Below are 24,910 nucleotides of genomic sequence, written 5' to 3' on the forward strand. Positions count from 1 at the left end.
TAGTAGTACCACCTAAAAAAATAAAGAATAAAAAATGAAAAACACACACACACTACATTTTTATTATTGTCGGCTACATTTTTAGTGCCCTGCCCGCCCACATAAATTGATCCCTGTTTTAAAAATTAATAAAAATTTTGTTAAAAAAAAGATAAATTTCGTTGAATACAATTTTTTCCATCACTACTGTATCTTTTACTTTTTTTTTTTTTTAATGGTACCCTAAGAAATTTTATTAAAAAAAGATATCTCCATCACTTTATTGGATCGCTAAAGTCCAAAAGAGAATAAAAACTGCCTGAAAAAATGCCAAAGTTAAAGCCCACATGGTGTTTTTCTTGGCATTTTTTTACTCCCATAGACTTCAATGGGAGAAAGACGCCACGATTTCAGGTGAAAAAACACCAGTGGCTCAACATGCTGCAATTTTGTAAAACCACCAAGGAGCTGAAAACTCAAAATAAGAGTGAAAAAACATCAAAAGGATAAAAAAAAAAACTTCAAACAGAAAAACGCCAAGTGGAATAAGATTTTTGCGATTTCTTATTGATTTACAGCTAACATCTGGCCGCAGCGTTTTTTGGCCGAAAAAACGCCATGCGGCAGAATTGGCGTTTTTCCTAGCATTTCCCCCCCCAAAAAACAAGTAGAAACTTAGCCTAAGGGACACACTGAATTATAAATATCATGAAAACAATCTAAAAGTAACTTAATATTTTGTCAAATTCAACTTTAAAGTTCACTTAAAAGTGTTATGCTTTGTTCTAGACATATTACAAAATAATGCCCACAATCACCAACTGAAATACTTCTTTATTTTAGAAAGCAAGCAAGGGGGGGAAAGGTTTGGAGCGCTTACGCAAGAAGCTTTCAGAACAAGAGTCTATGTTGCTGCTGTTGTCTCCAAGTATGGCCTTTCGTGTACACAACCGCAATGGCAAGGTAACTTTTTTACTCGCACCTGTTATGTCTACGCTATAATTAGTATCTTATCATATTCCTAATATATGTCACGTCGGGCTGGTCACTGCTTTGTCTTTTAAAGGCTATGGACACTTTTTTTGCACTACTTAATTTTGCAGTTAGGAATCAAATTACCTTAAAGGACAACTGTAGTGCAAGACTTTTATATATTCCTGTGCCCGTGCCTCAAAAATAAACAAAATAAACTTTAACATACCTTCCTGCAATCCCCCGTTGGTCCGGTACAAGCCTCACGGTCCAGCGATGCTAACCTCATTCAACTTCCTAAGGAAGGGGACGCCGCAGAGGCGTCGGCGTATCACCGGCCGCAGCGATGTCCCGCCCCGGCCAACGATAGGCTGAGCCCACTGTCATGTAAGAAGCTCTTTACATGACAGTGGGCTCAGCCTATTACAGGCCGGGGCAGGACATCACTGCAGCCGGTCATACGCCAACGGCTCTGCGGCATCCCCATCCCAGGAAGTGGAATGAGGTTAGCATCGCTGGACCGTGAAGCCTGTGCTGGACCAACGGGGGCTCGTAGGAAGGTATGTTAAAGTTTATTTTGTTTATTTTTTGAGGCCCGGGGACAGGAATATATAAAAGTCTTGCACTACAGTTGTCCTTTAACCCCTTGCCACAGAACGCCGGGTTTATACGGCACTGCGGCACGGGAGGGTTATGAAGCGAGCTCAGCAGCCAGGACCTGTAGCTAATGCCGGACATCGCCGTTGCGGCAGATGTCCGGCATTAACTCTAGACTCGGGATCAAAGTTGATCGCCGCGTCTAAAAGTAAAAGTATCCTGGCAGCTCAGTCGGGCTGATCGGGACATTACGATAAAATCGCCGAACGGCGATTGATTGCTGCAAGCCTGAAATCCAAGCTTGAGCAATCAACTGCCGATAACACTGATCAGTGCAAAGCTATGGCTTTGCAGTGATCTTTGTAAAAGATCAGTGTGTGGAGCTATAACACTGCAAAAAAAATGGGAGCTATAACACTGCAAAAAAAAGTTCATAAAGATCATTTAACTCCTTCCCTAATAAAAGTTTCAATCCCCCCCCCTTTTTCCATAAAAAACTGTGTAAATAAAATAAACATATGTGGTATCGCCGAGTGCATAAATGTCCGAACTATAAAATATATATCATTAATTAAACTGCACGGTCCATAATAGCATATTTTTGGTCACTTTTTTTAACCTAAAAAATGAATAAAAAGCAATCAAAAAGTTTGATCAAAACAAAAATGATACCGCTAAAAACTTTACATCATGGCGCAAAATATGAGCCCTCATACCGCCCTGTACATGGGACAATAAAAAAGTTATAGGGGTCAGAAAATGACAATTTTAAAGGTATACATTTTCCTGCATGTAGTTATGATTTTTTTTTCTGAAGTAATAAAAATCAAACCTATATAAGTAGGGTATCATTTTAATCGTATGGACCTACAGAATAATAAGGTGTCATTTTAAATTAAAAATGCACTGCGTAGAAACGGAAGCCCCCAAAAATTACAAAATGGCATTTTTTCTTCTATTTTGTCACACAATTATTTTTTAGTTTTTTTTCCCCTTTTGCCATAGATTTTGGGGTAAAATGACTGAGATCATTACAAAGTAGAATTGGTGGCGTAAAAAATAAGCCATCGTATGGATTTTTAGGTGCAACATTTAAAGGGTTGTGATTTTTAAAAGGTAAGGCGGAAAAAGCAGAAGTGCAAAAATGGAAAAACGCTATGTCCTTAAGGGGTTGAAGTCTTACTCCGGCCCTAATACATCTTATCCCCTATCCAAAGGATAGGGGATAAGATGTATGATTGCGGCAGTCCCGCCACTGGGGACCAATTTTTGAGCTCTTCACAGTGCTGGAGGCTCCGAGTGTGTGGCCTCGCCCCACCCCGCCCCCTCAATGAAAGTCTATGGAAGGGGGCGTGACGGCGATAATAATTCTTATCCCCTATCCTTTGGATAGGGGATAAGATGTATTAGGGCCGGAGTACCCCTTTAAGGTAATTTGGTTCCTAACTGCAAAATTAAGTAGTGCAAAAAAAGTGTCCATAGCCTTTAAAAGACAAAGCAGTGACCAGTCCGACGTGACTCCCAAACGATAGGATAAGATGTCTGATGGCGGGGGTCCTGCCGCTGGGGATCCCCACGATCTCCCTGCTGCACCCACTTGTCATCAGCCTCATGGAGCAAAGATCTGTGTCTGATGACTCGAGATACAGGGGCCGGAGTATCGTGAGGTCATGGTTCCGCCTCCTCGTGAGGTCACGGTTCCGCCCCCTCGTGAGGTCACGGTTCCGCCCCCTCGTGACGTCATGCCCCATCCCCTCGTGAGGTCACGCTCCATCCCCTCGTGACACCACGCTCCCTCCCATAGACTTGCATTGAGGGGACAGTGCGTGATGTCATGAGGGGGCGGAGCCGTGACGTCTTGATACTCTGGCCCTTGTAAAGTGAATTATCAGACACGGAGCGATCTTCGCTCCGTGAGGCTGATGAAAACTGGGTGCACCAGGGAGATCGTGGGGGGTCCCCAGTGGTGGGACCCCCGCGATCAGACATCTTATTCTCTATCCTTAAGATATCTAGGGCTGGAGTACACCTTAGAAAAAAAATTCTAATAGTCCTAATAATGTCCTACCAATTAGCTGCTTTTTAGAAAATAAGATAAATCAGTCATCAAACCTACTGCTCTCCTATTGTTAGCAGTGGGAAGGGGGTTACCAACCAGCTCACTGTGAAGAGGGAGAGAATACTTGGAGGACAGCTCACACAGGCTGGGGTGAGAAAAGAGCAAATTCTAGGCAGCCTGCAAAAGAAGAATCCTATAGGCTGGTTACAAGTATAGAAAGAAAGCAGAGCTCACTGAACAAACTGTAAAGGAGAAATAAAGTACAATTTGTAATAGAGAGTTTTTTTTTTATTGTTTACTGTAAAAAAAAAAAAAAATCTATTATAGGCTTGTTAGTTTATTCTTTTTCCATAGAAAAAATATTTTATTATTGTTCAGTTGTCATTGTTAATTTTGAATATGCATTTAAGTTATGCTGAATTATAATTTTTAATGATTTTTTTTGGGGGGGGGAGTACGATAAAAAGTAATTTTTAAGAAATTCTGAACTGCTTTAGATATTTACTCCCTAGGCTAGGTTCACATTTCGTAAGTCTGTACAGAAAATCTCTGTATAGACATTTCGGAGACTGCAGTAAAATTCCGGAGAATGCATAGCCGTCTGAGACTGCACATTACTCGTGGACACTGAATTCGGTATTTCCATGCCAGAAACATCTGGCAACGGAACTCTGCTGCAGCGGAATCTCCGTGCGGAATTCCGCATGGAAATTCTGACGTGTGAACATAGCCTTACTCTTTTTAAGGTTTTCCTGTTCTTTGCTGCATTTACTCATGGCTGTTGCAGTTCTCCACACGAACGAGTGACAGGAAATGTACTCCGTCAGGTTTTTCTTTCACGCTGTACCCAAAATAGAGCTTGCACCAGAATAGTAAATACAGTTAAAAACAGCAAGTCAAGAAGGGAAATCAAATAACAGAAAATCCAACTCTAATAGTAAATCAAGGCCAATAAGTACAAAGCAAGTATAAATAATTTTCTTTTCAAACTGTAACCATCTGTAACTTCTATTTTCCCAGGGCTACACCTTCCTAACATGGTCAGACTATGAGCGGGCTGAATGGGGAGAACACATACGAGAACAGCAGAAGAAATGTAAGTGTACATCTGATTGGTATAGCGTTGTACTTCATTCATTAGAATGTGTTCTTTTGATAACTTGTTCTAGTTTTGCTATACTTAATGTCTTCCTTTTTTTACTAAGGTATCAAAAGCTTCTCTCTTACCTCACTGGAAATTCAAATGTTAACAAACTCCTGTGTGAAACTACAAACTGTGCACAGGGTTCCTCTGACCATCGGGAAGGAAGGTGAGAACGCTTGGAGGCAGCGGTGTAAAATCTCTCATACGAGTGGTCCCTGACCTGACTGTACTTACTTTAAAGAAAAACTGCATTAAATTAAACACAGGGTAGGGGATAAGTGTCTGATCGCATGGGGTCCCGGCTCTGCTGCTGCCTCTACCATGCAGGAGGCGTGCCAGCCGCAGCATGATGCCGTGGCCGACACTCCTCCTCTATGTATCTCTATGTGAGAGGCGGGGATGCAGTGTTCCTATAGAGCTGTATAGAGGAGGGCGTGTCCGTCGAGCTCAGGGAGCTTGACACTACGCGCATTAGCCGGCACTCAGCGCGGCAATGCCAGGGCCCCGTTTGGGAGATCCAGGGGGGGGGGGGCAGCGGTTGGACCCCCCTGCGATCAGACACTTATCCCCTATCCTGTGGATAGGGGATAAGTGTATTTCGCTAAAGTGTTTTCTAATGACCTGAATATATTTTTATTCATATAGATGATGAGTCTTCTGGTCTCTATGGGTTCTTGAATGTTATTGTCCACTCTGCTTCTGGATTCCAACAGAGTTCAAGTGAGTGAATTTGTTTAAACCTCACACAGTAAACTTTAAATCTTCAATGTCTATAACAATAGTTCACTTGTGACATTGGCATCTTTGTTGATTCCAATAGATCTGTTCTGCACTCTAGAAGTTGACTCCTTCGGATATTTTGTTAACAAAGCGAAGACACGAGTTTACCGGAACACCACTGAACCCAGCTGGAATGAGGTGAGGATTCTGTGCACCATTCCCTCTGTACTAGACCCAAAACACACAAGGTGCAGAGAGGATCTGTTGGCTGACCTGTGAGTTTGCTGAGGTTGTAAATTGCTGTTCTTCCCTATGAATTAACAGACATAAAAAACCCGTATAGTACATTATCTTGTTAAGAGAAATCAACATGCATTACCATTTGCTGAAGCAGAAAGAAGTGAGGGAAACCTTTTGATTGAGAAGCATATTTCTACACACTGATCTGACATGCATTTTAGAACAAATGTCTCTATTGTGACAGACCTATTTTGCTTGACTACAGTAAACTCCTTAGCATACACGTTACACTAGTGTTTACCATCCAGGGTGCCTCTAACTGTTAAAACTACAACTCCCAGCATGCCCGGACAGCCTTAGACTGTCCAGGCGTGCTGGGAGTTGTAGTTTTGCCACAGCTGGAGGCACCCTTGTTGGTAAACAATGCCTTATCCAGTGTATAGATGATTGATGCATAACGAAGACCACAGATGGCATCTATATATTTGTTATAAACAGACACAAGTATTGTGCAAAAGAATAAAAAAACTTCATTGTTTAAAAACAAAGCACACATGCACAAAACATGTATGGAAACTGAGAATTAGGGCGTCTCTAAGGCTATAGATGTTACTTCATGGTACATGTATAAGGGTGCGTTCACACAGCCATCTGTTCCGCCCCCCCCATTTAGGTTCCCTTGTTGCTGCTTGTAAACGGATTACAAACGGTTGTAAAATAATCCCATTGATGTCAATGGGATTTTTTTTTACAATCCTTTCACATCCGTTTGCACCTGTCCGCGCTCATTTCCATTTTTCTTTTCTTTGTTTTTTTTTTACGGGAGAAAAGACGGTGCATGCAGTATTTTTTCTCACCACCCGCCCCCGCTATGCAAGTCTATGGGAGGGGGCGTGGCGGCCGTCACGCCCCCTCCCATAGACTAGACTTGTATAGCGGGGGAGGTAAACGTCACACGGGGCGGAGTCGTGACGTCACCATACTCCGGCCCCGTGGTCGCCACCCGACTGTTTGTGAGCTGGCACCGCGGCTTGCAGCTCAAACAGGTGGGTGGCGAACACAAGCTTGCGGGGGTCCCCAGCGGCCTGACCCCTGTGGTGAGAAATCATATCCCCTATCCTTTGGATAGGGGATAAGATGTCTCAGGGCCGGAATACCCCTTTAAAGCCCAAATGGGCTGAGTCCACCCCTACGACCGTTTTGGACGGAAGTCCTTCTTTCGGGAGTCCACAGATACAACTACCCAATATAAGAGAGGGGACCTAGATACCCCTATGTGCTCCTAGGGTATATAATACTGGACCATGTGGAGTCTGCATAAACAGTGAACTGCTGGGCTTTGTATAGCCTTTGCTGTTACTGTGTGCACTTGCTAGTTGTATGTTGTGCTTGGTGTAACTTGCGGATACCTACCCTATTTTTGTACTAGTAATTGTGCTGTAATTTACATGCCCATACATATGGTATTAGCACCATGGAGTAACATTCATAGCCTTGGAGATGCCCTAATTCACAGTTACCACACCTCTGATTTTATACCTGTTTTGTATATGTGTGCTTTGTTTTTAAACAGAAAAGTTTGTTACTCTTTTGCACAATACTTGTGTCTGTTTACAGCCTTTTTCAGTATAGGTGTTGTAGTTCACTGCTGTTTATGCAGACTACACATTGGACCATATACCCTAGGAGCACATAGGGGTATCTAGGTCCCCTCTCTTATATTGGGTAGTTGTATCTGTGCAATTAGTATTTATATTTGTTAAGTACATATTTGTATATGCAAATATCCTAAAGATTTTTTAGATCATTATATTCATGCGCACACACACACACACACACACACACACACACACAGTCTACTGCGTATGCCACTTGCGAGGTAACTGAAGCATCAAATGTTGCTCAAAGTAACCATCAATTCTACAGCAAAAGCTGCTTTTGGACGGGCCACTTAGGGAGGATGCTAATTTGAAAGCACCTCTCCAATACTTTCATCTTCCCGAATTAGGCATGGATGGGGGTTTTGTTCCACGGCAGACAGACCCTTTTATTTCAGAATGGCTTACAACTGATTTTGATGTATATTTTCCTTGATGTAACACTTAAACCAGTTAATTGACAAACACCACTGGTTTCTCTATGGACAGGAATTTGAAATTGAACTAGAGGGATCCCAGACCTTGCGCATCCTGTGCTATGAAAAGTTCTACAATAAAAACCGACCCTTGAGGGAAGATATCGGGGAAAGCAGTGAACGCATGGTGGCCAAAGGCCAGGTACAGGTAAGAGATGGTAACTAGCAAATGTAAGCAGGATATGAATGCTACCTAGGATACTACCTGTCTGTCAACGTCTAATTGATTTGTGCTTTTTATAGTTGGAGCCTCAGCTTGTCATTGGAAAGGATTGGCAGTGGTCAGTGGTCTCTATGAATGGGGTAAGCTCTCGCCAGTGAGAATGATGCAAAAGGTCTTACCTTACCCTTCTCATCCTGCACTGAACACTCTACCTTTGTTAAACCATACAATCTTATCTGCAACTTGTTCTTGCTACCCCTATGATTTTTGGCCCTTCTATCAATTTTTAGAATTCTGATCAATTTCTCTATAGATAGAAGTCAAACTATCAATAAAGTTCACAAGCCGAGAATTTAGTCTGAAGCGTCTCCCATCTCGAAAACAAACAGGGGTCTTTGGAGTGAAAATCGGTGTTGTAACAAAGTAAGTGTAGTCTGTTACTTCTACAAAAAATGCCTGAAAGGTGTATAGTTAAAGGAAAACTGTCAGCCTGATCACCTACTCTAAACCCAAAACACTGGGTTGTAGAGTGGGTGACCAGAAGTCCAAAGAGGGGTCACTTAATAAATTCTGCCCACTACTTCCAGATATATGCGTTGCAGAAATCCCGCACAGGAGGCGGGACCAGTTGGCCGCCCCTGCCTTGGTCAGTCAGCTTTTAATGCCGGTCACGTGAGCGCTGCGCTCTGGCAGTAGAGTGCATGTGCCGGCAGATTACAATACAGCTATCACGTCCTGATGACTTTAGTAAGTGACCCCTCTGTGGACTTCTGGTCACCCACACTATAACCCCAAGTTTTGGGTTTAGAGTGGGTGATCAGGCTGACCATTTTTCTCAAAGGCATTATATTAATTAAAATTTTCTTTTTGGCATGTGACACAAACATGTTAAAAGTTAAGATTGGTCACGTAGTAAAGATCTGTCAGTCAGTACTGAGACCCACTCAGAAGTTCTAGGCTGGCTCAGCGCACAGTCCAAATCAGACTGCTGGACTGCACCCAAAGCAGAGTCTGGCTAGAACGAATAATCAGAGTTCTTTGCACTGACCGATCTTAACTTTTTTACCATGAGTGTGTGACGTGTCAAAAATAACACTTTAAGCATTTGGCCAATAAGAAAGGAGTTACCTGGGCCCTGAATAATGCTTTTTACTTCCAGTAAGTGTCATTCTATTTGACAGGCGAGAGCGTTCCAAGGTGCCATACATAGTACGGCAGTGTGTGGAGGAAATCGAAAGGCGTGGCATGGAGGAAGTTGGCATCTACAGAGTTTCTGGAGTAGCCACAGATATTCAAGCACTAAAAAATGCTTATGATTCAAGTAAGAACTTTCATAGAGCATGGTTAAATATACCAGTAGTCGGGACTATGTGTATAGCTTACAGTCATGGCCGTAAATGTTGGCACCCCTGAAATTTTTCTAGAAAATGAAGTATTTCTCACAAAAAAGGAGGAAAAAAGCAAATTGGACATAATGTCACAACAAACTCCAAAAATGGGATGGACAAAATTATTGGCACCCTTAACTTAATATTTGGTTGCACACCCTTTGGAAAAAATAACTGAAATCAGTTGCTTCCTATAACCATCAATAAGCTTCTTATACCTCTCAGCCGGGATGTTGGACACTCTTCCTTTGCAAACTGCTCCAGGTCTCTCTTATTGGAAGGGCGCCTTTTCCCAACAACAATTTTAAGATCTCTCCACAGGTGTTCAATGGGATTTAGATCTGGACTCATTGCTGGCCACTTCAGAACTCTCCAGCGCTTTGTTGCCATCCATTTCTGGGTGCTTTTTGACGTATGTTGGGGGTCATTGTCATGCTGAAAGACCCAAGACCTTGGACACAAACCCAGCTTTCTGACACTGGGTTGTACAGTGCGACCCAAAATCCGTTGGTAATCCTCAGATTTCATGATGCCTTGCACACATTCAAGGCACCCAGTGCCAGAGGCAGCAAAACAACCCCAAAACATAATTGAACCTCCACCATATTTCACTGTAGATACTGTGTTCTTTTCTTTGTAGGCCTCATTAAGTTTTCAGTAAACAGTAGAATGATGTGCTTTACCAAAAAGCTCTATCTTGGTCTTATCTGTCCACAAGACGTTTTCCCAGAAAGATTTTGGCTTACTCAAGTTCATTTTGGCAACATGTAGTCTTGCTTTATGTCTCTGTGTCAGAAGTGAGGTCCTCCTGGGTCTCCTGCCATAGCGTTTCATATCATTTAACTTCTTCAGGATGAAGGACGTACCTCTACGCCCCTCGCCCGGACCCGGTGTTTAAAACGATCGGTCGTTGTCCCGATCAGCTAGGATGCGAGCGGAGACCCCCTTACCTTGCTCCGTTGTGTCCGATCGGTGTTTGATTTCTCCAAGCCTGAGCTATAGGCTTGAGCAATCGAGCCCCTAACCTGCTGATCCATGCAAAGCTATGGCTTTGCAGGGATCAGGGTAAGAGATCAGTGTGTACAGTGTTATAGCCCCCTATGGGAGCTATAACACTGCAAAAAAAAAGTGAAAAAAAAAGTTAACAAAGGTCATTTAACCCCTTCCCTAATAAAAGTTTGAATCACCCCCCTTTTCCCATAAAAAAAAAAAAAAAAAAAAATTTAAATAAAAATAAACATGTGGTATCGCCGCGTGCGGAAATGTCCGAACTATAAAAATATATTGTTAATTAAACCGCACGGTCAATGGCGGACGCACAAAAAATTTCCAAAATAGCGTATTTTTGGTCACTTTTTATATCATGAAAAAATTAATAAAAAGCGATCCAAAAGTCCGATCAATACAAAAATGGTAACGATAAAAACTTCAGAACACAGCGCAAACACTGGTATCATTTTAACTGTATGAACCTACAGAATAAAGATAAGGTGTTATTTTTACCGAAAAATGCACTGCGTAGAAACAGAAGCACCCAAAAATTACAAAATGAAATTTTTTCTTCAATTTTGTCACACAATTAATTTTTTTTCCCTTTCGCCGTGGATTTTTTGGTAAAATGACTTTCACTAGAATTGGTGGCGCAAAAAATAAGCCATCATATGGAATTTTATGTGCAAAATTGAAAGCGTTATGAGTTTTAGAAGGTGATGAGGAAAAAATGAAAATGCAAAAAACGGAAAAACCCTGCGTCCTTAAGGGGTTAAATGTCGACGGATGGCTCACGCTGACACGAATGCTCCCTGAGCCTGCAGGATAGCTTGAATATCTTTGGGACTTGTTTGGGGCTGCTTATCCACCATCTGGACTATCCCGCGTTGACACCTTTCATCAATTTCTCTCTTCCGTCCACGCCCAGGGAGATTAGCTACAGTGCCATGGGTTGCAGACTTCTTGTTAATGTTGCGCACTGTGGACAAAGGCAAATCTAGGTCTCTGGAGATGGACTTGTAACCTTGAGATTGTTGATATTTTTCCACAATTTTAGTTCTCAAGTCCTCAGACAGTTCTCTTCTCCTCTTTCTGTTGTCCATGCTTAGTCTGGCACACACAGGCACACAGTGCAAAGACTCCTGAGTGAACTCCTCTCCTTTTTATCTGCTTTCAGGTGTGATTTTTATATTGCCCACACCTGTTACTTGCCCCAGGTGAGTTTAAAGGAGCATCACATGCTTCAAAACAATCTTATTTTTCCACAATTTTGAAAGGGTGCCAATAATTTTGTCCAGCCTATTTTTGGAGTTTGGTGTGACATTATGTCCAATTTGCTTTTTTTCCTCCCTTTATTGATTTTAGTTCCAATACACACAAAGGGAATAAACATGTGTATAGCAAAACATGTGTTACTGCAATCCTTTTCTGTGAGAAATAAATCATTTTCTAGAAAAATTTCAGGGGTGCCAACATTTATGGCCATGACTGTATACACTCTCTTTAAGCCATACTGTTATGTAGCACTATCCAAGATCTTTACTAGGCCAGTCTGACAAACCAGCATAACACTGCATCTTTATTATAGTCACTGGTGCAAATTGCCATGTAGTTTGTAATAAATGTTATCTCCTTATGCAGCAAGGAACACAAGACCATAGTATTTTGCTATAGATACTGCAGTGACACTGTTGTATTGTTATTTTAAGATAACAAGGATGTGGCTATCATGATGAGTGATATGGATGTTAATGCCATTGCTGGAACCCTCAAACTATATTTCCGGGAACTGCCAGCACCTCTTTTTACCGATGAATTGTATCCCAACTTTGCAGAAGGAATTGGTAAGTTATCTGTTATTTTTAAGAAAACTAGTTTTTATTGTTAATGACTATAGATTTTCAGCTACTAACAATCAATAAATCGTTAATTTTTTTCAGCCCTATCAGACCCTGTTGCCAAAGAAAGCTGTATGTTGAATTTGCTGCTGTCCCTGCCAGAGCCCAATCTGCTCACTTTCCTCTTCCTTCTTGACCATCTTAAAAGGTAAATTTTTTTTAAATTTTTTACCTTTTCATGCTTTATTTTTAATTTTTACCCCCTTTTTATATTTTATATGCTTCCCTTACAAAGCTAAGCTCTGTGCATTAAGTACCAGGGCACCAGAACACACATTTACGTCCATGTCCTTAAGGGGTTAACTGGCTAATCAATATGTGAACATGGACATCATTGTGCTTCTGTTGCTTATTCTCAAAGGGAATATATCGTTAGCATCTTCCGCACTAATCTGCTGGTACTGGTGATGCTCATTTATTCCTACATGGCCCTGTTCCCAAGACCTCCCCCAACATTTCAGCGAACTAACCAGCTATGTGAAAGGTTAATGTACTAATTTAGTAACTCAACCCATGATAAAGCGCGAGCACATGTGCAGTTTACTACGGACTCAGCAGTTAGTGTAGGGCAAGTGTGTGTAGCGTCATGAGCGTAGTTTGCTAGTGTACTCAGCAATCCATAGTAAACTGTGAGTGTATGCGCAGTTTACTACAGACTTTGCTAGTATAGGTTGGGGAGACTCGCAGTAAAATGTAAGCTGAAGGGAAGAAGACTTGCAGTGAAATGTAAGCTATTATGCTAGCAAAGTCCGTAGTAGACTGCGCATGCGCAGGGCTATGCAGAGCAGGCAGAAGAATGTACCAAGGGGCTGGGACTGCCTCAGTGTGCCAAAACACTGCACTTACCTATTTTGGATTTTCTGGCATAACTCTGGAACAGGGCCACGTAGGGGAAAATGGTAAACACTGAATTAGCATCGCCCATACTATTACCCTGTATTGGCAGGTTAGTTCAGGTGATGCTGGTGACAGATTCCTTTAACCCCTTAACGACAATGGACGTATATGTACATCATGGTGCCGTGGTACTTAACGCACCATGATGTACATTTACGCACTGTGATGACCGCGAGCACCGGTCCGGTGCTCGCTTCAGGGTCGGCAGGTCCGGCTGCTATCAGTAGCCAGGGACCCGTCTGTAATCGCAGACATCAGTGATCGTGCTGATGTCCACCATTAACCCCTCAGATGCCGTGATCAATACAGATCACGGCATCTGCGGCAGTGCAGCACTTAAAATGGATGATCCGATCGCCCTCAGCGCTGCTGCAGGTTTCCGATCATCCAGCATGGTGGCAGGAGGTCCTCAACCTGGGGTACAAGTACCCCCAGTGGTACTTAGCAGTTCTCCAGGGGGTACTTTAAGAAAAAAATATCAGTAATGGCAGCCACTGGTTACTGGTCTGGACCACTTTGAAAGAAATGGTAGGCTGACGTCACTGCACCAGGGAACGGAACAGGAGGGCAGTAAAGGAAAAGCACGGGCACTGGGCTGGTGTGGGCATTAACTACCATCAGCTTTGTTTCTCCACTGCCCCTGCAGACCGGGGACCTACTGCTATGAGCCATAGTAATAGGTCCCCAGACCAGAGGAGCAGTGTAGCACCAAAGCGGGACAGTATGGTGGCCTACAACTATATATGGGGGCAGTTTGGGGGCCTAAAGCTATATTTGGGGGAACAGAATGGGCCTAACACCTTTATGGAGACGCAAAGTGGGTACTATTACTGTGTGACAATAAACATTCGGGGTGTTTGTAAATAGGTGAGTATTGTACTGCAGAAAGGAGCCAAAAATGTTTGTTTGGCTGGTTCTGTGGAGAAGTCTTGTATGGGAGAAATCTTAATGGCGGTCTAGGCTAGATAGTGAAGAAAAGAAAAGCAAACAACTCCAGTTAGAAGGCGTCACCTGTAAATCGGGGGACTGGGGAGATGAGGAGAGGAACAGGGGGCCTGTTAGAGAGGAAAGTAAAGCATATGAATTATACTATAATTATTACAAAATGTCTCTAATATGGGGGTACAATTTTTTGGTAATGGGCTGTCAGGGGGTACTCGGGCAAAAAAAGTTGAGAACCACTGCATAAAACATAAAAAATGTAAAAAAAAATATATATATATATATATATATATATATTAAAAAAAAGTTTAAAAAGTGTGAAAATCACATCCCCCAATAAAAATGTAAATCGTCCCTTTTTCCCATTTTGCCCCCATAATGTTAAAGGGGTTCTCCGGTGCTTAGACATCTTATCCCCTATCCAAAGAATAGGGGATAAGATGCCTGATCGCGGGAGTCCCGCCGCTGGGGACCCCCGTGATCTTGCACGTGGCACCCCGTTTGTAATCAGTCCCCGGAGCGTGTTCGCACTGGGACTGATTACGGGCGACTACAGGGTGGGCGGCGTGTGACAGCACGCCCCCGTGTGATGTCACGCTCCGCCCCTCAATGCAAGCCTACGGGAGGGGGCGTGACAGCTATCATGCCCCCTCCCGTAGGCTTGCATTGAGGGGCGGAGTGTGACATCACACGGGGCGGGGGGCGTGACGTCGCACGCCGCCCGCCCTGTAGTCGCCGGTATTCAGTCCCGGTGCGAACACGCTCCGGGGACTGTTTACAAACGGGGTGCCGCGTGCAAGATCACGGGGGTCCCCAGCGGCGGGACTCCCGCGATCAGGCATCTTATCCCCTATCCTTTGGATAAGGGATAAGATGTCTAAGCACTGGAGTACCCCTTTTAATTACATGGTATGGTGAACGGCGTAGACGTGTAAAAAAAAAAAAATTCAAAGTCCAAAATTGCTGCTTTTTATCACATTTTATTCCCAAAAAATGTATGTCATTAAAAAGTAAAATATAAGAAAAAGTAGTACCAATAAAAAGTACAGATCACGGCGCAAAAAATTAGCCCTCATACCGCTCCCCATATATGGAAAAATTAGAAAGTTATAGGTGGTCAAAATAGGGCAATTTTAAACATACTAAGTTTTTTTAAGGGGTTAACAAGCATTTATTATGAGCAATCTGGTTTAATCATAGCAATGGTCTGTTCTGCAGGGGGGGGGTATTGTGCTTTTTCTTATTCTGTCATATATTTGGTATTAGGGTGGCTGAGCAGGAGAGTCAGAATAAGATGTCCCTTCATAACCTTGCCACAGTCTTTGGTCCAACTTTACTCCGCCCTTCAGAAAAAGACAGCAAGATCCCTACCAACCCCACTCAGCCGATAAGTATGGCAGACAGCTGGAGTTTGGAAGTGATGTCACAGGTAATCTGGGGTGTTTCACAGTTTTTGAACAATTTTGGGGTTTTATATAATTTAATGCCTAATTCTAAGTTGCTTTAAACTGTGTTATATAGCTGATTAAGTAAATAAAATACTCTTTGCCGAGGCTTTTTGTGCATTGCCTTCTATGGATCATTCAACCTTGAGGAACAACTGGTCTTCTAGTTGCTAGTCTTTATATATGGATGACTTTTAGTGCTATTTTCACTGTGATTTATAGCGTGTTGCTTTAGCTGATTTTGTCTGACAGAGGCTTGGTGGGACCTTTTATCAATACAGAACATGTGACATCTACTTTGAAATGCATTGAAAACATTGTAGATATCATTTCACACAAAGGACCTGTGATCAGTAAGGTCTCGTAGGTTATTTGTGAAGGAGTCCTTAAAGGGGTACTCCGGTTGAAAACTTTTTTTTTTTTTTATCAACTGGTGCCAGAAAGTTAAACAGATTTGTAAAATAACTTCTATTAAAAATTCTTAATCCTTCCAGTACTTATTAGCAGCTGTATACTACAGAGGAAGTTCTTTTATTTTTGGATTTCTTTTCTGTCACAACCACAGTGCTCTCTGCTGACACCTCTGTCCATGTCAGGAACTGTCCAGAGCAGCATATGTTTGCTATGGGGATTTTCTCCTGCTCTGGACAGTTCCTGACATGGACGGAGGTGTCAGCAGAAAGCATTGTGGTTGTGACAGAAGAGAAATGCAAAAAGAAAAGAATTTCCTCTGTAGTATACAGCCGCTAGTAAGTGCTGGAAGGATTAAGAATTTTTAATGGAAGTCATTTACAAATCTCTTTTAACTTTCTGGCATCAGTTGATTTAAAAAGAAACGTTTTCCAACGTAGTACCCCTTTAAAAGGGTATTCCGACCATGCCACCTAGTGACATCACACCACGCCCCTCCATTCATGTCTATGGGAGGGGGCGTGATGGTCGTCACACCCCCTCCCATAGACATGAATGGAGGGGTGTGATGTCACGTCCCTGCTCGGAGGCAGCGCCCGACACAGAATGCCAGGGGCTGCACAAAGATCGGAAGGGTCCCCAGCGGTGGCACCCGTGCAATCATAAATCTTATCCCCTACCCTTTGGATACCCCTTTTAACAAGCGGGAAGTGATTGGTTGTCTTCTGCTAGACCTTTGGTACCAATAATTGTTATAGCGTGGCATTGGAGAACTTTATTGTTGATTTTCTAAATGTTTTTGTAGTTTAATAAGGAACATACTTGTGTTTACTTCTGTTTTTCCTTTTATTATCTTTCAGGTGCAGGTTCTGTTGTATTTTCTCCAACTAGACACTATTCCCACCCCAGACAGCAAACGGCAGAGCATACTCTTTTCAACTGAAGTGTAACGCCATCCTCCACTGGCTATGCCTATTACTACAGCGGAAGGAAATGTGCTGCCTCTGTGCGTTTTTTCTTTATTTATACCAGCCTTTTAACCTCTCCTGGGAAAGGAAGACAGGAGAACAAGGGACAGTGATTCTTTTCACTCAATATGAGGCTTGCACTAGAAGATTACTAGCACTGAGGTGCTATATTTTTAATTTATTAGCTAATAGATAATCTGTAGCTCAGCAGTGGACCCATGGCTTATGTCCCGCCGAGACAGAATTGTGTAGAAGACATCCGTATCTGTTCAGGAATCAAAAGATCCTAAGGATTTTTTTTTAGATCTTTGCAATAAACCCTGTGCTTTTTTATTTTTCTTATTCAGATGGTTACTTTGTATGTTTCATGCTCCCCCGAAATTTCATGTTCTCTGTTTGATTAGAATTTAGATGATCTTGTTAGAGATTGGATCTCATACTCGTCAATGCACAGTGTTAACCTGATATATAAATGCAATTGCTAATGTTTATTATATCCTAGGACTCTTTCTAATAAGCTTCAGAACTTGGCTTGGCCACTAGGTGTCAGGACAGGCCACCAAGACAGACCTGCTGCTGAATTAACCTTTCCAATGCTGGATATATCTGAGGTCAACATTTAGAGCACCGGGATGCTCATTGTACGACTTCCCTCTGCCTGTTATTTCAGGTGTATTTGTAGTAGTTTATAGACCATTTTTTAATGTCCGTGGTATTTGCAGCATGTTTTAGCTGGTTATTTTTTCTGACTGGCCTCCTATGTGAAAAAAAATGTAGCCAAAAATGCCAGGATTCAGTTTTATGCAGGAAATGTCAGACTGAATTATACCCGGTAGATTTCTGAGGGTAAAATGTAATTTATCAAAATAAGTGATTCTCTCTCTCCCAGCCTATTGCTATAGACAAGTGTACGTCCTACACTCAGTTTGTACAGCACTGTGCAGCTAAGCTACCTTTACATATAGAGGATATGATTGTTGGAAAATGATCTCACGACTTTTGGCGTATTTGATGAATGTTGTGCAGCGTCAACCAGCAAGCAACATCATTGGATAAATAGTCTACACTGGGATCTGAAGCCATAAAGTGAGTTACTGACTTTATCTCAAGTATTTCCTCCACTCAGCGGCTGACGGGATAATGTATTGGACAATGTTACAAACTGAAAGCGGAGCTGGTCTCTGTATTCAGGTGCTTCATACTGTGGACCACAGGAATTCACTGCCAGAAATATGGATACATTTCCTCCACATATTTCACTAACCTGATGATCCATACTAAGTGTGATCTGTACAGAGTGAGTACAAAGGCATGTCATTCGTGTGATGTGCTATGACGTAGGCTGCCTTACTTTTAGGGGGATGAGGTTGCAGGGCAGTTACTGAGCACATATATGGTGCTTTTCTGTGTGATGTTTTCAAATGTGGAACCAGAATCCTCCTGAATAATATAGTAGAGTAAAATAATCGTTCTGCAAGTGTTTAGAGAATCCATATTTCTCGGTCTCTCTTCATTGGGGGATACCTATACTGATGGGTACATGCTCTTGCCACTAGGAGGCGCTGACACTAGGAAAAAAAAAGTCTGCTCCTCCCTGGCACAATATACCCGCCCACTGGAAGTGTGGTAATTTAGTTTTAGCTAGTGTCAGTAGGAGGCAAGACACAGGTTTGGGAGCTCCCCAGACCATGCCTGTTTTTTATTTTCTAGTAAGGGCTGATTAGTTTGATTTTTTTTTTTTTATCTCCCTTTTGTTTCCCTTTTTTCAGGTGGGGATTCAGGAGCATTGTGCTATCTGTTTCCCCATATGAGACTAAGGGGCACAGGCATAGAGTGTGTACTTTTAACCCCTTCTCGCCAACGGCCAGTGTCTGGAGGTTGTACCCTGGGTCCGGGTCCCCCACTGCCCCTGCTCACCCCGCTATCTTAGCCTGGTATGATGCAGCGTGGCCATAAGCTGGTTGAAGACGCCTGGGTGTGATGGCGTCCGCAGGAGAGTATGTCCATCCCCCCCCCCCCTTCTTCTTTACAAAAGGGACTCTGTCCTTTATTATAAGCATTATGTGTGGGGCTCTCTTTCATAGGGGGGCTGTGTTTTTGCATATTGGGTCCTTGCAGCAGCTGCCTCCGCAGGAGTTCCTTTCCGCCTCACCTCTGAACAGCCTTGCTGTTCCTCCGTTCCATACTCCCCCCCCCACGGGGGTCGGCAGTGCGCTGGGTGTTCAGCCGGCAGAGTTCAGGGGGTTATGGCGGCACATGGCTCCGCCCTTCTTCTCCCCCTGAGCCAGCGCGCTAACCGGAGGCCAGGCAGCGCCTCCTCTTAAGATTCAGGGGGTTTTGGCGAAAGTAGCTCCGTCCTTTTTCTCCCTCTGAACAGCGCGCAAACCAGGAGGTCAGGCAGCTCCCCCTCTCCAGGTTCGCCTCCAGCTGCATTAGCTCCACCCCTCCACCATTGCGGGCATCGGCGGCGCTTTGTAGTCTGCACAGCTCCGTAATCTCCCTGAGCTCCAGCCCAGCGGGAGCTCTTCTGGACCGGCCCACTCTTGTTTATGGGCTCTGAGTTGTGCGGCACTGCACTTCTATGTCCGCTTTTAGGGCTCCCGCTGGTGCATTTCCTTTGTGTCCCTGCAGGATGGGCATGGTGCGGGCGTCCTTGCCAGTCTAACTTGGGAGAACTTGCGGACTGCATCAGGGCAAGGTGCCTAGCTCCCCATGCTTCCCTTCCATGTGTTTTTAATTACAAAAAAAAAAAAAAAAAAATCTCTGAGGCTGGCTCAGGTGCCTGCTCTCTTGCCTTAGATGGCTGGCTTGGCTCTGTTGGCGCCCATCTGGTCCAGGGTTTAACCCTGGGGGGGTTTTCCTCTCTCAACGCTGTTGGTTGCTGTGTATCTGTGCGTGCTCCTTCCTTGCATTCGCAGTCATGTCTTTGTATCTTTGCCCAGCTCCAGTGTCCAGGATTCTGATCCCTCTGGAGATGCACATTAGCTCCTCCATACCCCGATGTGTTGTCGCAGAGTTCCTGGGGGCTACGCACACCCAGTACTTTGTTGCGTTGCCATAGGGTGGCATTTCCTTTATCCTACAGTACCTGGTGCACTTTGACATCCCCCTTTCTCAGGGGGTACAAGGATCAGGGAGTTTGGCTGGTCAGTGCATGGGTTTCCTCTCGACCACCCCTTGTTTTCCCCTAATCTAGGGGGACTATTTTGCTGAGCGTTTTCTACTACCCAGATGGAGCCTTCTCTCTTACCATTATATAGGTGAGGTATCTTGCTGGGCCCTTGTTATTTGGCTGTGAGCATTCAGATGAGCTTTTTGCTGTCTGTACTTGTGTGCTTACGGCCCACTATTGCAGCCTGGCTCTTTGTTTCTTGGTTGTCTACTGGTGCTCATGCATCCTTGGCACTCTCCTCTGTTGGTGGAGTTTATGCAATCATGTTTGGCCCAACAGCCGGTCTAGCACAGTGTGTTGTTTGGGCCCTGCCTTTGCTCTCCTCCCTCGGTGCAATCTCCCTGGAAGGTGTGTTCATCCTTCCCCTTGACAGTGTCTGTTGCGCTGCACTGACACCACAGTCTTTTGGAATAACCTTCCAGTGCCCAGAAACTGGGCTTTCCAGCTTGGTTCCCTTTTTTGTTTCCCCTCCATTCCCGTCTTGACGGGATGTTCCTACGGAGTGCTCTGGTCCGCTCGGACCTCTGGGGTCCAAGGCCGGTTAGTCTCCTTGTCTTGGACACTATCCTAGCATGCTGTGGCGTGGTTGTTCTAGGTCGGCCCTCCTGGTTCTTTGGGCCTTATTGATGGTTGAGGTCTAGAGCAGGTGTAGCTCTCCAGCCCAGACTTCTCCGCGATTCCATTTGTGGGGTGTTTTTTCTGTACTACTTCTCATCTCGACAGGTTTGTCACCCGGAGCATTTTGCGGACGTTGGGTTTACTTCTAGTCTTCCTGGAGACTCCGGAACCTCCAATTCCCATGTTGGCCGCTCCGATGTTATGGGATGCTCCTTTTCAGGGTCTTCCGTTCCGCTTTTTTTTTTTGGGGGGGGGGGGGGCATTTATTCTTCAATGTAAGTCTTCCTGGTGACTCGGGAACCTCCAGTTCCCATGTCTGTCGCCCTGTTGTTCCGGGATGCCCTTTTCAGGGCGTTCCAGTCCTTTTTGGCTGTTCTTCCTTCAGCCTCCTTCGTGGTCCTTGTACTCCCAAGATGAAGGGCGTTCCGGTCATCCGGATTCTACCAGTCGAGCTACTTTAGTCTCTCGGGTGCTAGCGGCGGCGGGGTATGCAGATGTGCCGGTCATTGATCTTATGCACCAAGCTTCTCTAGAGCTAGTTTTAGTCTCTTTCTGGTTTTCTGGTCTCCACCTTCTGCTCAGGCATACTGGCGTTTTTTCGCCATATTCTCTTGAATCCATTGACTTTGGATGGGTTCTCTTGTTGTGCCCTTTTCCATTTTTGTTTTACCAGTTGGGCTAGACCTTTGGTTCTGTGTTCCTTGGCGTCGTGTTCCCACTTGCTCCTGGGTGGTTCCAGTCCATCTGGCTTCCTAGTCGACCTTTTCTTGTCTCTCTATATGGACCGTAGGTTTAGAGTCTCTCTCTGCGAAGCATGGTCCCTTCCTCCATCTCCATGGCTAGGGGATCTTCAGGGAGCTCAGTTTCTGGGCCTCGGTTATCTCTGGCCTGGGTTCTCATCCTCAGGCTTTACGGACGAGTGGGTTCGGTCTCGGGACTGATCCCCTTTTGCTAGTGGTTGTTCTTCCCACCCTAGGGGACTGCTTTGTTATGTCCCATCAGTATAGGTGTCCCCCAATGACGAGCGCCCGAGAAAAGGAGATTTTTTTTTGTACTCGCTGTAAAATCTTTCTCGTAGCCCTCATTAGGGGACACCGCACCCACCCATTTCTTCATTTTTTTTTTTTTGTCCGGATATTCTTTTCTGGTTATTTTTTATTGTATCTGGGATTCTTTTCTAGGGTCCTTCAGACATGTTTCTTTGTTGGCTTCTCCTACTGCTTTGTGACAAAACTGATTACTTCACTTCCAGTGGGCGGGTATATCCTGCCAGGGAGGAGCTGACTTTTTTTTTTTTCCTAGTGTCAGCGCCTCCTAGTGGCAAGATCATATACCCATTAGTATATGTGTCCCCCAATGAAGGCTACGAGAAAGAGAGAGATTTTACGGTGAGTACAAAAAAAAATCTCCTTTTTGGGTTTAGAGATTTCTAATGCCTCTCCGACCATGTTCTCTTAGATAGCGGGATTCTACATGCTGGAGCTCTGTCAGTCTGTGGACCATTAAGAAGAAATGAATATAAATCTTAGTTGAATTCAATTAGGACCAACAATTAAACCATAAAACTAATTCATTAAAATTGTCTGTAACAATGTAACTTGCCTCTTTATAGCTTCAGAAAATGGATTATAAGCAACAAGAAACCAATTGAACAACAGCAATAGGTTCACTTTAAAAAGAATTTGCGATGAATAATTGGCAAACCCCCCAAAAATTTTTGGCATTTGTAGCCTCGATTTTGAAGTCTGGTTGGGTGCAATCCAGATTATCCTGACAGTTATACATTATACAATAAACCAATCTTATTTTCTCACTAGGAAGCTACATGAGAGATCCAAAGCCAGTGTAAGTATAGTCTACTTTAGGTTCACATTAAAAATTACTTTCTTTCTTCGCTAAGGCTGCGTTCACATCATGATTTCTCCATCCGACTTGAGTACACGATTTTTATAACTTAAAATCGTATGAAATCATATGTAAAGTCGGATCCATTGACCTCCATTAAAAAAATCTGATCCATTACACGCATCCGATTTGATCCTCATCAGATTTCACACGATTTTTGTTCAGCTCGGAAATCGTGGTCAAACCTGATTTCAGACCTAAACAAAAATCGTGTGAAATCTGATGCGGATCAAATCGGATGTGTGTAATGGATCAGATTTTTTTAATGGAGGTCAATGGATCCGACTTTATATACGATTTCATACCATTTTAAGTCGTGTACTCAAGTCGGATGGAGAAATCTTGATGTGAACGCAGCCTATGGCATTGTTTCTATAGATGGCAATGCACTTCCAAGCAGATTCCGCAGAAAGAATTGACATGTCCGTTCTTTTTGTGAGGCAGGAATCGGAGTTTCCGCTGTGGAAATTGCGACTTTGCTGCAGTAGGATTTCCAAATTTTTCTGCTGGATTCCCCTTGGAAATTCCAGAGTGGGACCATAGCCTTAAAGGGAAATGGTTTGTAGCAACACCCATTCCATAGAGTAGTGTTTCCCAACCAGGGTGCCTCTAGCTGTTGCAAAACTACAACTCCCAGCATGCCCGGACAGCCAAAGGCTGTCCAGGCATGCTGGGAGTTGTAGTTTTGCAACAACTAGGGGCACCCTGGTTTGGAAACACTGCTATAGAGCCATGTGCCAGCAATACTCTTGATAGGTATGGATTCTTTCGCAGGGTAGAATAGTACAAGAGCAATGAGTGTTGGTGTATACTCGATATCCTTATATTTCCTCTATTTGATAGTCCTGTATATCTCAATATACAGAGCATTTTCTGTTATTCTGATCCATTGGTGAAGGAGCAAGTGATATTATTAAACAAACCTTTATGGGTACCATAATGACTTTTTATCCATGACAATTTTACAGTATGAAGCCTAATGTCCCCTTACATAATAAACACAGGTCAGTTAGGAGGATTCTGAAAGCCAATAAGGTTGGAATGTTTCTGCTGAGGTAAGCTTTGCAGATTCACCCCAGTTTTAGGGGGTAAGAACAAGGACCCCAGACACATTTGTTTTTGTTTTTTTGTTTTTTTCTAAAGTTGATAAATAATATTTAAAAAAAGGGAATTATATTGTATTTGTTTAAATATCCAAATGCATTTTTAGCCTCTGTTTGTACACAAGCTATACAATAAAACTAAAGCTGGAACTAAACTATGGTCACTAAATTATTTATAATTCAGGGGGAAATAGAACACATAATATTTTCCAGAAATTTAATATTACCTCCTAGGCTATTGATACGAACTGGAGCAAAGGTAAAGTCATAACTCGTAACAGGTTTTTAAGGAACTTCATGATTCTTCCAGGGAGTCTGAGGGTGATAGTGGACAAAGGAGACAATTTGTTTTCCTGTACATAAAATATCACCATAATTACGACCAGTGTTACCGACTTCTTAGGGAGACAAGGAGTCACCAGTCTTTAGTGGGCTGCAGAGATACATGGGAGGAGATCTGTGACAGGACCTTAGACTGTCTATATTGCTTAGGCTGGGTTCACACCACGTTTTTGCCATACTGTTTTCAATCAGTTTTTCTAAAGAAAACCGTATGGCAAAAAACGGATGGAACCGTATGGGAAAATAAACCGTATGAGTTTTTAAACCGTATACTGTTTTTAAAAGTGCATACAGTTCCGTCCGTTTTTATAGAAAAAGAAAAACATACGTTTTTGAAAATTGTGTCCATTTTTAATGGGAGGGGTCTTGGTGGAGACTTTAGGATGCAAATGTAAAAAACGTATACGGTTTCCTGTATGGAACCGTATACATGTGCGTTTCCCATTGACGTCCATGTTAAAAAAAAAAAAAAAAAAAGTTATGTGGTTGCAGTACGGTTTTTAAACCGGGGTCAAAACCGTGGTTGACTACTGGTAGGGGTACACTGCTTTAGGGCAAGCTAGTTTACTGTTTTCAGCACTGGCATTAACATATTATGGACATGAGTGCTGATGTCTTTACTATAAGCCAGTGTTTCCCTACCAAGTGCCTCCAGCTGTTACGACCGGCCTCCCAGACATGCTGGGAGTTGTAGTTTTGCAACAGCTGGAGGCAAGTGTTGTCTCTAGTCATTTAATTAATCATAATTGAGCTCTTTTTTTATTTATATCCAACAAGCAACCAACACACCCTCACAGATAAAGCAATAATGTCATTTTCATAT

At 43.3% G+C, this 24,910-nt stretch overlaps 1 protein-coding gene across 4 annotated transcripts in view; it reads left to right on the forward strand.

Annotated features, from left to right (window-relative positions):
* The window catches only part of BCR (BCR activator of RhoGEF and GTPase), a 61,836-nt gene extending 39,137 nt beyond the window's left edge, over window positions 1–22,699 (forward strand). For 3 of the 4 annotated variants that reach the window (XM_056530833.1, XM_056530854.1, XM_056530843.1), the window contains exons 11-23: window positions 823–942; window positions 4,628–4,703; window positions 4,813–4,917; window positions 5,397–5,471; window positions 5,572–5,669; window positions 7,859–7,993; window positions 8,089–8,148; window positions 8,322–8,431; window positions 9,190–9,329; window positions 12,096–12,230; window positions 12,327–12,432; window positions 15,390–15,552; window positions 16,840–22,699. In XM_056530833.1, the coding sequence (XP_056386808.1) occupies window positions 823–942; window positions 4,628–4,703; window positions 4,813–4,917; window positions 5,397–5,471; window positions 5,572–5,669; window positions 7,859–7,993; window positions 8,089–8,148; window positions 8,322–8,431; window positions 9,190–9,329; window positions 12,096–12,230; window positions 12,327–12,432; window positions 15,390–15,552; window positions 16,840–16,929 (1,413 nt within the window). In that variant the 3' untranslated portion in view covers window positions 16,930–22,699. Of the gene's footprint in view, window positions 1–822; window positions 943–4,627; window positions 4,704–4,812; window positions 4,918–5,396; window positions 5,472–5,571; window positions 5,670–7,858; window positions 7,994–8,088; window positions 8,149–8,321; window positions 8,432–9,189; window positions 9,330–12,095; window positions 12,231–12,326; window positions 12,433–15,389; window positions 15,553–16,839 lie in introns of those variants that run through there. The other variant, XR_008846442.1, reaches the window with a different exon arrangement.
* Window positions 22,700–24,910: the final 2,211 nt, after the last annotated feature.

This window comes from Hyla sarda, chromosome 1 (genome assembly GCF_029499605.1).
Source record: "Hyla sarda isolate aHylSar1 chromosome 1, aHylSar1.hap1, whole genome shotgun sequence".
Taxonomy (NCBI): Eukaryota; Metazoa; Chordata; class Amphibia; order Anura; family Hylidae; genus Hyla; species Hyla sarda.